Genomic DNA, 15200 nt, shown 5'->3' on the forward strand with positions numbered 1-15200 from the left:
GGAAATCTAGTTCACAATTAAACAGACGAGAAGAGACTGTCCTTGCAAGGATACGCATTGAGCATTCCCATCTCACCCACCTCCACTTGTTGACAGGTGATGAACCTCCTCACTGCAGTCATTGTCCCTCCCTACTAACAGCAAAACATATCCTCCTCGAATGTCCCCAAAATCATGCTACTCGTTTGACAAATTTTAAATCAAAATTTTAAAAATTTTGATTTAAAATTTCATTAGAGATGAACCATATTCTCAGTGATGACGCAAATCTGTCCGACTTATTTAAATTTTTTAGAAACTCGTTTATATGAACTTATCAGACACATGAATAGGAAAAAATAATTCAATTGCAGAATTACTGTGACAAGCACGATTTGGCCTTAGTTGCCCTTGTGCCAATAAACTTCCATTAAAACCAACCAAACCAACTGTTGTAATAAACCTATATATTTATAATTTATTTATTTGTTGTCCATAATTCTATATATGATGCGACCTCAATATAACACAAGTGTGATCCTGTCCCCCAAGTGGAATGTAAAAAAATGCAATTTATGGCAAAATACAAATTTCATATTAGACACTAGCAGAAGCAAACTACACCTCAGAGAGGAGAACCAACTACTGATTCACTGAGCCAGTCTCTTCTGCAGTATAAATTTTTATAAACAATAGTTATCCTAGAATCTCAATTAGAGATGCAATAAAAAATATATCAATGAAACAATAATTACACATAGGGCACTTACAAAACAACATTTAGCTCTGAGAGGAACCAGGTACCACATCTGTTAGATTGTGGTATAATCAGTTATAAATTTTTATACTGACTATATCACATTTGTAACATTCGTTTCAGGGATAAAATCATATTTAGAATGGTAAAAACTGCTAAAATAATGAACAGTTTGTATATTTTTATAAGTTCTGCTACTTAAATCCGTAATTATACTGCAGTATTGTAAACCTTATTTGTGTTGTTTACAACCCAAAGTAGTATATCCTTGAGAGAGAGAGAGAGAGAGAGAGAGAGAGAGAGAGAGAGAGAGAGAGAGAGAGAGAGAGAGAGAGAGAGTAGGGGGGATGAAGTCTCATAGTCTAATCTAGAATGCAATGAAGATGAATGTAAAATGATTTCTGAGATGTAAGTATTCATCTACGTGATGATTTCCAGGAATATCATAATCACATAAATCACGGGGTACCTGTTGTGGAAAAACAGTTTTTTGTTGTACTCTTGCAACAAAAACCAGTCAACTACAGAAGTTGTTACATTATATGATCTATGATTACATGGCTGAATTGTTTATTATTTCCTATTTATGTAGTACAGTAAACCCCCGCTATTCGCGGTATCTGTATTCGCTGTTTCGCGGTCGCTGATTTAATATAAAATGCAACCTAAAAAAATGTGAATTTTAAACCGCCGTGAACATTTTCCGCCGTAAAAAACATGGGCGTGGCTAAAATTATCTTTCCCGGTCAAAACAGCGCTCAGTGGGTGGGGGAAGAGGGATGACAAAATTGCAAGCGTGGATGTTTCTTGCTAATCCTTGTTCAGTATGTGTTATGCGCTTTTCACGGAAGGTTTCGTCGTTTGCTTTTAATTTATATGCTTATAAATTGAATAAATTTATCAATTTATAAATTGATATGCTTACAAAAGTGATAAATCTACCGTCTTGCAGTGTAAAACAGACTTTTTCGAGTGTGTTAACAGAAGAAAGTGACTTTAATGTGGACAAATTCTTTCTAACCCGCACAAAAATATGGCTACAAATAACAAGGGAAATGTGAAAAGATCAAAGAAGGTGATGACATTAGCAAATAAAATTGAGTTATTAGACAAAATTTCTAATGGTGAAAGTGTCTCCTCAGTGGCAAAACATTATAAAATCAATGAGTCAATGGTACGATCAATGAAGAAATCGGAAGAAAAAATCCGCTGTAGTGTCCGTGAAAATGTGCTAATTGCTTCAAAAATTTGCTCTGTAACTCGTGATATTAAATTAGAAAAAAATGGAAAAGACTTTAAATCTGTGGATAGAAGACTGAACTCAAAATAAAATTCCCTTAAGTTCACTCATCATTCGTGAAAAGGCAAAACTACTTTATCAACACTTTAGCAAAACTGGTGACAGCACTGGCGGGATAAGTTTTTTAGTTAGCAAAGGTGCTGGTTTGAAAGATTTGTTTGAAATTTCTAATAAATATTACATTTAATATTAAATTGTTTCTTATTTTCATTTCGATGCCTTATGCTTGCATTTCACTATGTACTCTATGTACATAGTCATATCATGAAGGTACATATAATACATACATAGACAAAATTTTAGACTAGTTTTTCTTATATATTTCATACTTTGGAACGGAACCCCTTTATTACTATGGGAACCATAACTCGGTATTTGCGGAATTTCTCAGGAACGTAACCCCCGCGAATAGCGGGGGTTTACTGTATACTGTAAATTAGATTTCCTATAAACATACTTCATTTGGAAATGTGTGATCACTATAAGAAATTGACAATTTTAAAATTTTACTTTTTAAGCTGTTTGTTGTTTGTTTGTTTGTTATTTGGTTTTTAGGAGCATTAGCAACTAAGGCCATATTGCCCGGGAATATGCGGTGATCATTCCCTGATCTTTCCGCATCCCCGTATTTGGTGGTGACGGGATCGAACCCCGGTCTAATCAAGAAGCGTGCATTACGCACTGCTGCTTCTTCCCACCTGGCTACGGAGGCGCCTACTTTTTAAGCATATAATGTACTGTTGTTTAACATTTCTATTTTAAAGTACAGTATTATTTAAAAAAATAACAGTAACAGTGCATTTGCCATTTGTTTAACCCATTTCATCCACCTATGGCAAAATAACAAAACTAAAGAAAAAAAAAAAACCACATGCAAAATGAAATTTGCTTATAGAAAAATGCTTTCTTAATAGGTAATCTTTTACTCATTGTGCATTCATGTTAAAAAATTGGAAAAACTGTTTAAATTTTATTTTCAGCTATAACACACTTCTCTTATAATGCCTGTGTTAAAGTTGTCCTCCAATACAAACATTATATCCAGATTACGCTATATTATAAATTGTAGAATAGGATATTTTTAAAGGCCATCATTACATTTTATAATTAGCTGGCTGAGTTAAATAGATTACTGGGCTAAACTGAATAGTTTATGATTGCTCATAATTAATGTGCAGTTCTGTGTCTAAAAGTTTTGGGAGACTATAGTACATTTTTAGTTTAAATATCTGTTTCTTCTGTTGATATAATAATACACAAGAAATGGTCAATACCATGTAAAATTATAATATTAATCAGTTGTACCTCACAAAGAATAAACATTTCAAATATTTGAGAAGTTATTCCGTTTCTCATTTCTCATGATCAAGAGAATATGGAATTGTACAAAGGCTAAATTTGGATTTCATGATATTTAATTTAATAAAATTTATATGGTCTAGATGAAATGAATATTTAGTGAAAAATACATTTTAAAATATGCTAATCATGTATGTGTTTGTGCTGCTGCCAGAGTTTAAACTGCAATGACCTTAGTACCCATAACAAAACAAACCTAGAAATTCCATGAGTTGCCAGATACTGCACTATATTTAAACAAATGGCTTCACTAATAGGTAAGTCTGCACTCTTTGTTTAAAAGATGAGATACTGCTATAACAGCCTGTCTGATACGACACTTCATATCACACAATTTTTTCATTAAGTTCTTTCAGATTCACTAAGATTCACACCTCCTATCCAATTAAGACCTGCACAAAATCCCAGATTCACTAAATGAGACCACCTCCTATCCAATCATGTCCCGCACAAAATATACAATACTGTCAATTTGACAGTTTTGTATATTTTGCATCAAGTTGTTAGTGCCAGATAATGGACAATATCTCTTTGTTAATTTGAACTGGGCAATACCTCTTTGTCACTCTTGTCTTATTGCTCTAGACAACCTCCACTGTTTTGACATCTTTCACAAAGTTTGAAACATGTAAGTAGTTTTGACTGGGACTGCAAAGTTGCATCATTTCTGTTTGTTCACCATTTTAAACTGCCAATTAAATTTTGTTACTAAGGCATGCTCAACTGTCATGTTTATGAATGTTTCAGCATCAGCCTTTTAAAAAACCTTAGATATGGTTTCAGTAGTGTGTGTGTGTGTGTGTGTATGTATATATATATATATATATATATATATATATAGAAAAGAAATCTGATATTTAGAAAGGGAATTTGATAAAAACAGCATTATTTTTGAATACAAGGTAATGGATAGGTCTACAGGATAAACTTGGAATTAAAATATATGGACTAGTCTTGTATTAAATTAACAATAAATGTTTATTTCATGCATAAAACTAATTCATTTTTGAAATTAATACATATTAAAGCTAACAAATATTTATACACTGTACATTTATGTAAAAAAGGAATTATAATTAACTAACTGTAACTCTAACCACTGGTCAAAGTGACTTCCTTAATATCTGGGACTTTCTGCAGCGGCAAAATCGTCCAAGTCTTCCCCATCTCTTCAGTGTGAACTCTACAGAATAAACAGATTTGATTCTTCATTCATCACCAACTCCCTCAAGCTAGCCACCTCCTTCAATCCTGATCCTGATGTTTGGATTCACAAGGTGTACAGAAAAAGTATTTTAGATTCACTCATATCAAACTTTTAACTTTTGCAGAGTTATCTCCAGTTTCATCAAGCGTGCTACCTTTTATTTTTTTATGCCTTTGTTGAAGCCACATTCACCTATTTTAGATTTTATTATTAGTACTTAAATTATGTAAACTCCTCTTGCTTACCTGTACTGGGGTATTGCCCTTACTTATTGGATGACAATAAATAATTTTATATATAATAGCATACTTTTAATTTCACCAATTTTGTTTGCAGGTGGGGAGAGGGAATAATACTTATGAACCCACAAATAAATTTAACTAATTCAGATTAATAACTCTCAAATTTAAATGAAAATTAGTTTCATTGATTATTATGAATACCTGTCTTAATTTTTCAACCTGTAAGCTAGATTTTTGAATATTTGATTTTTCAGTAGCTCGTTTCATTACTGTACTGTCACCAAATGCTTCTTCTTGCAGAGCAGTCAGCTGCACAACTTCCATTGCTAAGCGTTCCATTTCCTTACGAAGCATATCCTCTGAAAATAGAGAAACTAATGATGTTCGCAACTATATGCAACTATTAAAAATAAAATTTCTTCATACTAAATATAAGATTTTAAATAAAAAATTCACATAAGCAAATGTTCTTCTAAGAATAGTCAAGCATACTGCCCTAGTTCAGGAGGATTTAGTTTTGCTGGGAAGCTCCATTACTTAGCACCAACTTGTGATCTGAGGCACCTAGAGGACCACTAACATTGACCATGTACTTTGAGGAGAAGTTGGTGAGGGGAAACATCAAGAATGTTGGGTGTTTGGCTAGGATTATCTAGTATTCCAGAAGGTAAGTGAACAAGCTGTGTGAGGTCATTAGTAATTACAAAAGTCTCAGCATCTCAACTAGCTGGGTCCATGTAACTAGAAAACTAAAGCCAGCTGACGTGAATATTCAAATCACTAGGAAAATTACCTCACTGTTAGAAAAGTTAGGCTAGAGAAAGGTGAGTTTCAAAGAAGAGGAGTCAAAGAGTTTAAAGTGATTAACAGAGGAGAGTGGCAACAGATGACTTTGACATGATGGGCTAGAGAAATTTTAAGCTAGAGGAGATCAAAAAGAGATTCCAGGTGAGGAAATCTCTGACCAGGAATATTAGAATGGAGCACAGGTACCACCTTTAAAGTGAAAGGAATTGTATGGCAAATAATTAAAGTAACTGATATGGGTAGTGGTTGAGACAACAGAAAATTAAGTTCCTGTCAGAAAAAATACATGGGGATTTGCAGATTGTAGGTGGATATGGACATTATTCAAATTGAAACTAAGACCACATGTTTGTGAAATTAATGAGGAAGTTTTTGTGATATTTAGATCATTTTATAGATAAGTTTGTTCTATTAGTTTGACTACTCACGTTGCATTCAGTGGATACAGTAAAAGTAGAGAGGGGACATGTATAAATTAATGAACTTATGGATATGATATACACACACAGCAAGAATATACCCAGCTCCATGAAATAATGTGGCCATGGCTATTTTTCCTGCACACACATTACTCAAAATCCCTCCAGTCACCAATTGGCAGAGTAAATGAAGCAAGATTATACATTAGATGATCTCAATGACTCCTAGGGAGTTATCAACAGATTCAGTCTGGTGGACTATCTAGCAGCCAGCCTGTACAAACTGTTTTTGAGCTGTAACCTCAAAATGTAAGGAATACTTGATCTTGCCATGATGCCCATCAAAATCTCAAAAGACATTATACTCGTATTGCACGATTGAAAAGATGGATGGGGGTTGCCATAGCTTTTCTCTGGAGATGATTAAACATGGTTTTCACAATATTATACTGAATACACCTCATTGAAAGAAATAAATTTAAAGATACACTATTTACACATTAAATAAGTTTAGCTTAACAAAATACTTGCAAAAAAAGATTATAATTTTTCCCAACTACCTGGTAAAATCAAATAATAAATTCTCAAGAGTTGTTTGTCAACTGACAGCCTTCAGCTGCTAAGTAGCCTTAGTATGCTAGCAATAATATAAATTAATGTAATACTCCCATAATATGATATTCTATAATGTTTGAACAGTTTATAAACAGTAGTAATCTAATTGTTATTACTCAGTATATTCCAAATAAATATACTGAGTAATAGTATTCATTTATTTTTGGCATATAAGTATATGCCAAAAATAAATGAATATTCATTTATATATATAGTTACATGTAGATTATACTACTGATATTTCTGTTTTCAGTTGGGGTAACTGTAGTAGAGACTATTAGTTTGACAATGCAGGCAGGTGACCACTTAAGAACCTTATGTAGTCCAACCACAAGGTTACTTTGAAGGGATTAAAGGATTATTACCTAGTTTAAAGAACCTTTTATTCATTTATAATTTACACAATTTACAATAAATTATGTTTGTGTAACTGAACTAGCCTGCTACCGAATGTGGATGGGGAAGAGAAGAGTCACATCCCTCTTCCTTGACTCATTGATTTGTTTAGTTAATACATGACAGTAGCTCAAGCAACTTCAAACATTACTATTATACTTATCATGTGCTCATTATATTTGCTTTATAGTTTATTTTGTTTTGTTACTTTCTTTGGTTTATCTATTTTTAGTGCAATATATATGCATACAGCTAAAGTGAAAAAAAAAAAAAAAAAAAAAACATAAGCTGGAAGATGAAAATAGAACATTTTAACAATGATGGGAAATGTGATTATTTTATTACTGAAAACAACAGAAAAACTCCAGTACCTTGTGTGCTTACAAGTTTTGTCCATCACCAAGGTGTTCAATTTTAAAATACATTACTCATCTTTCCATGAAGATAAACTGAAAAAATATAAAGGTGTGTCAAGAACTGCATTGCAGGAAGATTAAAAGGAAAAATTTAAACAACAAGCCATTTATACAGTAGCATTAGAACTGCCAAGTTTAAGAAGCTTTTCAGTAACAGTATCCTTTTCAAAAAATGTACAATTGAAATGAAAGTGTTTGTAACAAAAACATGGCTGATAAATTTGAAACTGTAGCTTTATTGTACCAAAATGTAGCAAGAATAAACATATAACGGAAAAACTGAGTGACATTATTTGCACATTATTTCTCATTGTGTTTGAAAACAGACTAACGAGACGTAAGTCAACTACTGATTTCTGTTGGCGATATTCACAGTGACTTCTCAATCGGTGAAGAACTACTTAACCTTTCTTCCCTTCATGGAATCACCAAAGGAATCAACATTTATGAAGCTGTGCAAAAAAGTGTGGTAAAATTTTGATGTTTTGACAAGAGCTCATTCATGTATTGTTCCAGATAGTGCTAAGGCAACGGCTGGTGAGCAAAATAGCAAAGGGATTTTAAAAACAAAATGGGTAAGCTATTTTAGAATTCATTGCATTATCCCATTATCTATCAAGAAGGAAAATTATCCCGTTATCTATCAAGTGTGGAAAAATCGCTGAAACAAAGTAATGCAATTAAAACTCATAAAAGTGATAAATTTAATTTTAGGTGGCAATGAATCGCTCTCACATCACAAGTCCTGTGCATTATCAGAAGAAATGGACACTGCTTGTGGGGATTTAATCCTCCACTCTGAAAGAAGATGGCTGAGTGCAGGGAAATGTCTTGCATGATTTTTTGCCTTACAAAGAAATACCCATGTTTTAAAAGGTAACATTAAAGTGGACATAACTGTATTAGAAAAGCAGCAATGAAAACCTGAATTTCTCACAACTGATATTACAAGTAATATTACAAGCCTACTTCACTGATATTACAAGTAATTTAAATGATCTTATCATGAAACTTCAAGATAAAGATCAGTGTCGAATTTGTTTGTACATATAAATGGATTCTGCAATAAGCCTTGGAAAAAAATGATCTGATCCACTTTTGTGCATATGATGAACTAGCAGAACTGGAAGGTTGTAGTGGCTAAGATTTTTCAGTTTGCATTAAATTTTGAAAATACTGTAATAGAATTCAGTACATATTTCCTGATTTTGATTCCATGAAAGACAATAACGTTCTGTTTAGCAACCAACTTGGTGTGGTCATTTAAAAACAGCCAGCAGCTGCAGCTGGAACTATGTAATTTAGCAGATCCTTTCTTCAGTGGAATGACAGTAGACCTGAATTGTTCAAACATTTGTCTTAAGGATAGTAGTTCATGCATAGTTGCAAATCTTTACCTATATATATATATAATCTATATCTATGTATTTTAACCTTGCACAGATAGTTCATTTACCTACAAGAATACCGGACAGTCCTAACCATACAACCAACACGCTTGATCTTTTTCTCTTCATGATACAAAGATCTTTTTCTCTTCAAACAACCCTTATAAGTACATGGCCGAAGTGAGTGGTCCTTTAGGCACCTCAGATCACAACTTGGTGATTGTCTCTTTTCCAATGGAGCCTTTATCTCATGGCTATTCCCAACCTAGTGTTGTTTGGCATTACAAGAATACAAAATCGGATGACCTGCAAGATTTCTTTTCTTCTTTTCCTTGGTCAGATTACTGTTTCAAAACTTCTGATGTCAACGTTCCTTGGTTTTCCAATAAATGTGCTAAGGCTGTTCAAGAGAAGAATGCTACATATTATAATTGGCTTGTTTCCAATTCTTCAGCTTCATTTTCTGCCTACACCAAAGCTCGCAACAATTGTAAAGCAGTTATTAATCAGTCCAAACTAGATTTTGAATAGGCTAAGAGTAGGAAACTTGCTTCTTGCCCTAATGGTAGTCGAGCATTCTGGTCTCTTGCCAAAGCTATTGGCCACAACTTTTGCCCATCTCTGCTCCCACCTCTGTCAAAACCAGATGGTTCTGTTGTCACTTCGGCCGAGGATAAAGCTGACCTACTACTATCCCATTTTTCTTACAACTCATGTATTAATAATCTTAGTAAAACACCTCCCACCATTCCCAACATGCTTCATTCAATGCCTCCTGTGGTCCGTCAGAAGGATTTTGACGAATCTTGATGCTAAGAAAGCTCCAGGTCCTGTGATATTTCTCCACTTGTTCTCAAAACCTGTGCTCCTGGACTTACTCCTGTTGTATGCCACTTTTTTTCACTTTCTTATTCCAAAGGTGTTTTTCCTGCTAGGAAATTTGCTCATATTCAGCCAGTTCCTAAAAAGGGTAACAAATCCCTCCCATCCAATTATCGTCCAATTGCAATTACTTCTATTCTTTCTAAAGTACTGGAGAAATCAATTAACTGCAAACTACCAAAAATCTTCCGTCTGATCAACGATTGCCAGTATTGATTCCGTGAGTGTTGATCCACTGGTAATATTCTGGCTTATGTTACCCATTTATGGACAAATTCAATGTAAAAGTTCAGTGAAACACAAGCAGTTGCTCTTGACATCTCAAAGGCTTTTGATTGTGTTTGGCATAAAGGTCTTCTAAACAAGCTTTCATATTATGGTTTGCCAACTGTTTTTTGTAATTGGTTTTTTTTTTTGGTTTTTTTTATGTGAATCCCAAACACGAGAGGTATTAGAACCTATAGTACTTAGTACTGTGCTTGGGTTGGAGGTTGAAAAGACGAAAGAAGATATTTGTCGACATTGGACTTGAACTTCTGTAGATTGTAATTTTCAGGAAATACGTATGAAGGAAGATTGTTCCAGAAAACGGCAGTTGAATGAATAAATGAGGAAGATGAAAAGTTGGTTCTGTGGGTGTGAAGTTGGACAGTAAATGGATGTTGTGGCCAATAGCTTTGGCAAGAGACCAGAATGCTCGGCTACTATTAGGGCACTACTCTTAGCCTATTCAAACTCTAGTTTGGAATGATTAATAACTGCTTTACAATTGTTGCGAGCTTTGATGTAGGCAGAAAATGAAACTGAAGAATTAGAAACAAGCCAATTATGATATGCAACATTCTTCTCTTGAACAGCCTTAGCACATTTATTGGAAAACCAAGGTTTACATAAAGGACGAGATTTTAAAGTTGAGTGTGGGATAAAGGATTCCATTCCTGCAAGAATAATTTCACTGACATGATCTGAGCAGACATTGACATCAGAAGTTTTTAAACAGTAATCCGACCAAGGAAAAGAAGAAAAGAAGTCTCGCAGGTCATCCCATTTTGCATTCTTGTAATGCCAAACAACACGAGGTTGGAAATAGCCATGAGACAAAGGTTCCATTGGAGAAGAGACAATCACCAAGTTGTGATCTGAAGTGCCTAAAGGACCTCTCACTTCGACCGTGTACTTAGAAGGGTTATTTGTGAGAAAAAGATCAAGCGTATTGGCTGTATGATTAATATTGTCCGGTATTCTTGTAGGTAAATGAACAATCTGTGCTAGGTCATTAGTAATTGCAAAAGCCTCAGCATCTCGACCTGCTGGGTCGGTGTGACTAGAAAACGGAAGCCAGCTGGAGTTGTGAACATTAAAATCACCAAGGAAAATTACCTCACTGTTAGGAAAGTTGGACTAGAAAAAGTCAAGTTGCAAAGAGAGGAAGTCAAAGAGCTCCAAGTGATTAGTGGAATTGGGTGAACTGTAGAGACAACAGATGAATTTGACACAATGAGGTAGAGAGATTTTAAGCCAGAGAAGATCAAAGAGAGGAGATTTCAAATTGCCAAGTCTCTGACAGGGAATATCAGAATGGACATATGCACAAGTACCACCTTTGAGGTGAAAGGAATCATACAGTGAATAATTTGGGCATCTGAGATGAGCAGTAGTTGAATCAACCGATAACTGAGATTCTGTCAGAAAAAGTACATGGGGTTTGGCAGACTACAAGTGGAAATGGCCATCGTTGAGATTAGAATTGAGACCACGTATATTTGTGAAATGAATTAGGAAGTGCTTTAAACTGGTTATCCAGTTTTCTCTCTGATCGCTCACTGAAGGTGATGGTAGATGGCTCTCTGTCTTCTAACTTCTCCACTAATGCTAGTGTTCCCCAAGGTTCAGTTCTTTCCCCCACTCTTTTCCTCTTGTATATTAATGACCTTCTTCCATTGACTGGAAATCCTATCCATAGTTTTGTCGATGATAACACATTGCAATCCACTTTCCATTTTGAAAAATCTTGCCCTGCTCAATCAGCTTCAACTTCTCAAATATCCGCTACTAATTCCTTGAATGCCGATCTCCAGGTAATTCCAGTGGGGCAAAGACAACTTAGTTGATTTTAATCCTTCTAAAACTCAGTCTTGTCTTATATCTCGCAAAAAGGATTCTTCTGCTCCTATTCTTATCTTTGGTGACACTCCAATTTCTAGGCAAGTTGATATATCTCTTTTGGGGGGTTACCCTGACTTATCTCTCTTGGCATAAGCACATTACAAATATTGCTTCCTCGGCATCTAAAAAACTTGGTTTTCTCTTTCGCTCTCAGCATTACTTTTCTTCCAAGCAGCTGTTCACTCTGTACAAATCGCAAATCTGCCGTACCATGAAATATTGTTCCCATATCTGGGGCGGTGCCCCCCAAAACCTCTTTCAGGCTTCTAGATTCCATTCAGAAGAGGACAGTTAGGTTAATCAATGACTCATCTCTAACAGAGTCTCTCCACTCGCTGTCTCATAGACGTACTGTTTCTGCTCCATGCCTTTTCTACAGATACTTCCATGGGCACTGTTCTTCTGAATGGGCTTCTATAACTCCCACTCTCTCTTTCAAAACAGTCCGAACATGTGTCGCCACTAGAAAAAAATTTTATATATTTTGATAAAAAAATTTATATATATTTTGATTATGATGTCTCAATTAAAGAATCACATTAAAGAAAATTGCTTCTCAATAATATCCCAAAAATTATTTATTCTGTTTTGATTAATCCTTAAAAATTGTGAGCATGTTAACAAAACACATACACAATGTGCATATACAAATTATAACATGTAAAAAAAAAATAGCATCCCAACTGGTTTTAATGGAGTAACACAGCCCTCCTAAGTTTCTTTTAGTTGGACCGCACTGCTCTAGACAATAGGTTTCTCTAGATCTTATGTGGAAGCCTGCTTTCAAATAAATAGAACTGAAAAACTAATGTCTCCTCTATAGGAATCTGACAAACAAAGCATTTTGTTTATTTTTTGTTTGTTTGTCATATTTCCTATATAAAAGGCTATATATATATTAGTCTGTTAACTTTATTTCAGTACCCTTCTCCATTGGCCTGAAGATAGTCAAGCCAGTGTTTGGATCCAAAGAGGTCCAAAAATGTAGCTTATTGTTTACAAGTTTAATAATTGATTTTACTGAGCAGTTAAGAATGATATATATCCTCCTGCAAGTATTTCAATAAAGTAAACTTATTTGATGTGGAACAAGTATTTCCTTAAATTTCATTCTTCTTCCCTTTCTACAATTCCTTTTTCTAATTATCAGCTAATATAACATAGACAGGTTTGTGCTTTAGTCTCTGTTTTATTGGCTTTGGTATTTACTCAAAAACAGTGTTTGATTTGTAAAAGAAAAAAAAAAAATTCATATCCCTGTAAAAAGCATTTATTAAAAGAGTATTTTAAAGAGACTTATAAACTGACTCTTCCTCCCCACCTGGGGAATAAAGTATGCTTTCTAACATGTTACTAATTATATCAAAATTCGTGTGCTTTACTTCTGTTCAATTTCAATTATGGAAGGACTTTCTACTCTTAATGAAAACCAAGTACCTGGTCCTCAGTGCTAAGGCACAGGCTTGTGTTCAACTTAGAAACAAATGCATTATCCAAGGTTCTTTCTAAGTAGCTAATATCTGCATAAATTGTAGAGCATCACCAGAAGGTGAATCCACTATGCAATTAAAAATTTGAGACACTGCCAGGACAGCTGTTTCAAAGCCTACTGACTTCTCATCTGCTGGCAGGCAGTCTCTATTAACAGACGTGCCAAACTGTATATTTTGTCTAAATAAACAGCCAGTCTCTTCATCATCAAAACTGAATGCAAGTAAAGCATATAAATTTTGATTTAATTTCAACTACTGTGTTAAATACCCCTACAGTCCTACAGTAATGTTGCAAATTGATTCATAATACAAGAATATGATAATACAGGAATATACTTCAGTTCAGAAAAGAAAGTGAATCCTACAAGAGTAACTATTTGTCTGTATTCTTTATGATAGCTCCAAAAGAAACCTATAATATGCTAGTACATGAATAGGTTGAGAAGACATTGAATACTTGTTATTTTGATTTTGCTTAGTGACTCTTCCTCCCCACCTGGGGAATAAAGTTTGTTTGGGATTTTGCTTAGTATCAATTGCACTGTCTAGAGAGCACTTGGTTCACAGTTTCATATATTCTTTGCTTACGTTGAAGTTATTTTATCTAGGTTAGTATTTTTCACAAGAAAAGCTAAAATTTTTTTAAGATTATGTTTGCTGAATTTTAATTATTTAGTTTGTGAAAAACAAAACATCATCCTTAGTGTGTGTGTCTACTGATTAAATTTTGCATAAAAAGTGTTTTCCTATAAAATAGGAAATGAAAGTCAGTTCTGATGTCCCAAGTTGTGGATCCATTATAGCTACCCTAAAGGGTTGCTATAATGGATCCACAACCTGGGACATCAGGACTGAAAAGGAACAGAGATGGACAGTACGTTGGAGATGATGACATTGAATCAGCTCTTTATAATATGTCATCTGATACTGAAATAGAATTCTATTCCAATTGTGCAGAATCTGAATTGTATTGAAATGCATCTGTTCATGTTAGAAAGCAACAAACAATAGATGCTGGTGTTATTATTATTATTATTATTATTATTATTATTATTATTATTAGCCATATGGTGCAAGGAAGCCTGAGGCTTATGTTGCACCAGCCAAAAAAAAATTTTGAGTTACCCTGAGAGAGAGAGAGAGAGAGAGAAGAAGAAGGGAATCACCAAGAAAGAGAAGAATGATAATATCCAGCTCAGGACCCTGGGTGTGCCAAGCCCATACTCACTAGATTGTGAGCCCCTGGGGTGCTACTTAAGTGATGATTCTTCACAGATGAAATCCATTCCAATAACTAAAAAGCAGTGCCTATTGTTCCAGCACATGAAGAAAAATGCCCACAGAAGTGCCCTAAGGCACACAGAAAGGATCCCCACAATATATAAGCAACAGCAAACATGTTAACTGTATATTAATGTGTGTGTTTGGATAAGTGAACTTTAGAAATTAAGAATTACAAATGAATTTTAAGACTCTTTAATAATTCTACATATAAAAATATATAAAACTTGTTATATATTATTACAATAGCTTACATAAGCAACAACTTATGAAAATTTCTAATACAAATCCATTCTAACATTTACAAACATGTAACCTTATTTAAGTTTCACTGGACCTAATAAAAGATCACATTATTCACAAGTGCGAGGTCACAAATGAGTTTGGTTTTAAAGTGTGTGATAGGCAGTCACAATGTGAAGGAAAATGTAAATGTGAAAACAATGGTAAGACAATGATGTAAACTTCGAAACAATGATTCAATGACATCAAG

At 34.2% G+C, this 15200-nt stretch overlaps 1 protein-coding gene across 1 annotated transcript in view; it reads right to left on the reverse strand.

The window, feature by feature from the left end:
* The window catches only part of l(2)41Ab (lethal (2) 41Ab), a 142875-nt gene that overhangs the window by 99993 nt on the left and 27682 nt on the right, over window positions 1-15200 (reverse strand). Inside the window, exon 6 of the mRNA XM_090386656.1 lies at window positions 5046-5203. Coding sequence (XP_090242782.1) covers window positions 5046-5203 — 158 coding nt within the window. The remainder of the gene's footprint in view (window positions 1-5045; window positions 5204-15200) is intronic.

Source organism: Mastigoproctus giganteus, chromosome 12 (assembly GCF_048544385.1).
Source record: "Mastigoproctus giganteus isolate SK-2022 chromosome 12, ASM4854438v1, whole genome shotgun sequence".
In the NCBI taxonomy this organism is placed as follows: domain Eukaryota; kingdom Metazoa; phylum Arthropoda; class Arachnida; order Uropygi; family Thelyphonidae; genus Mastigoproctus; species Mastigoproctus giganteus.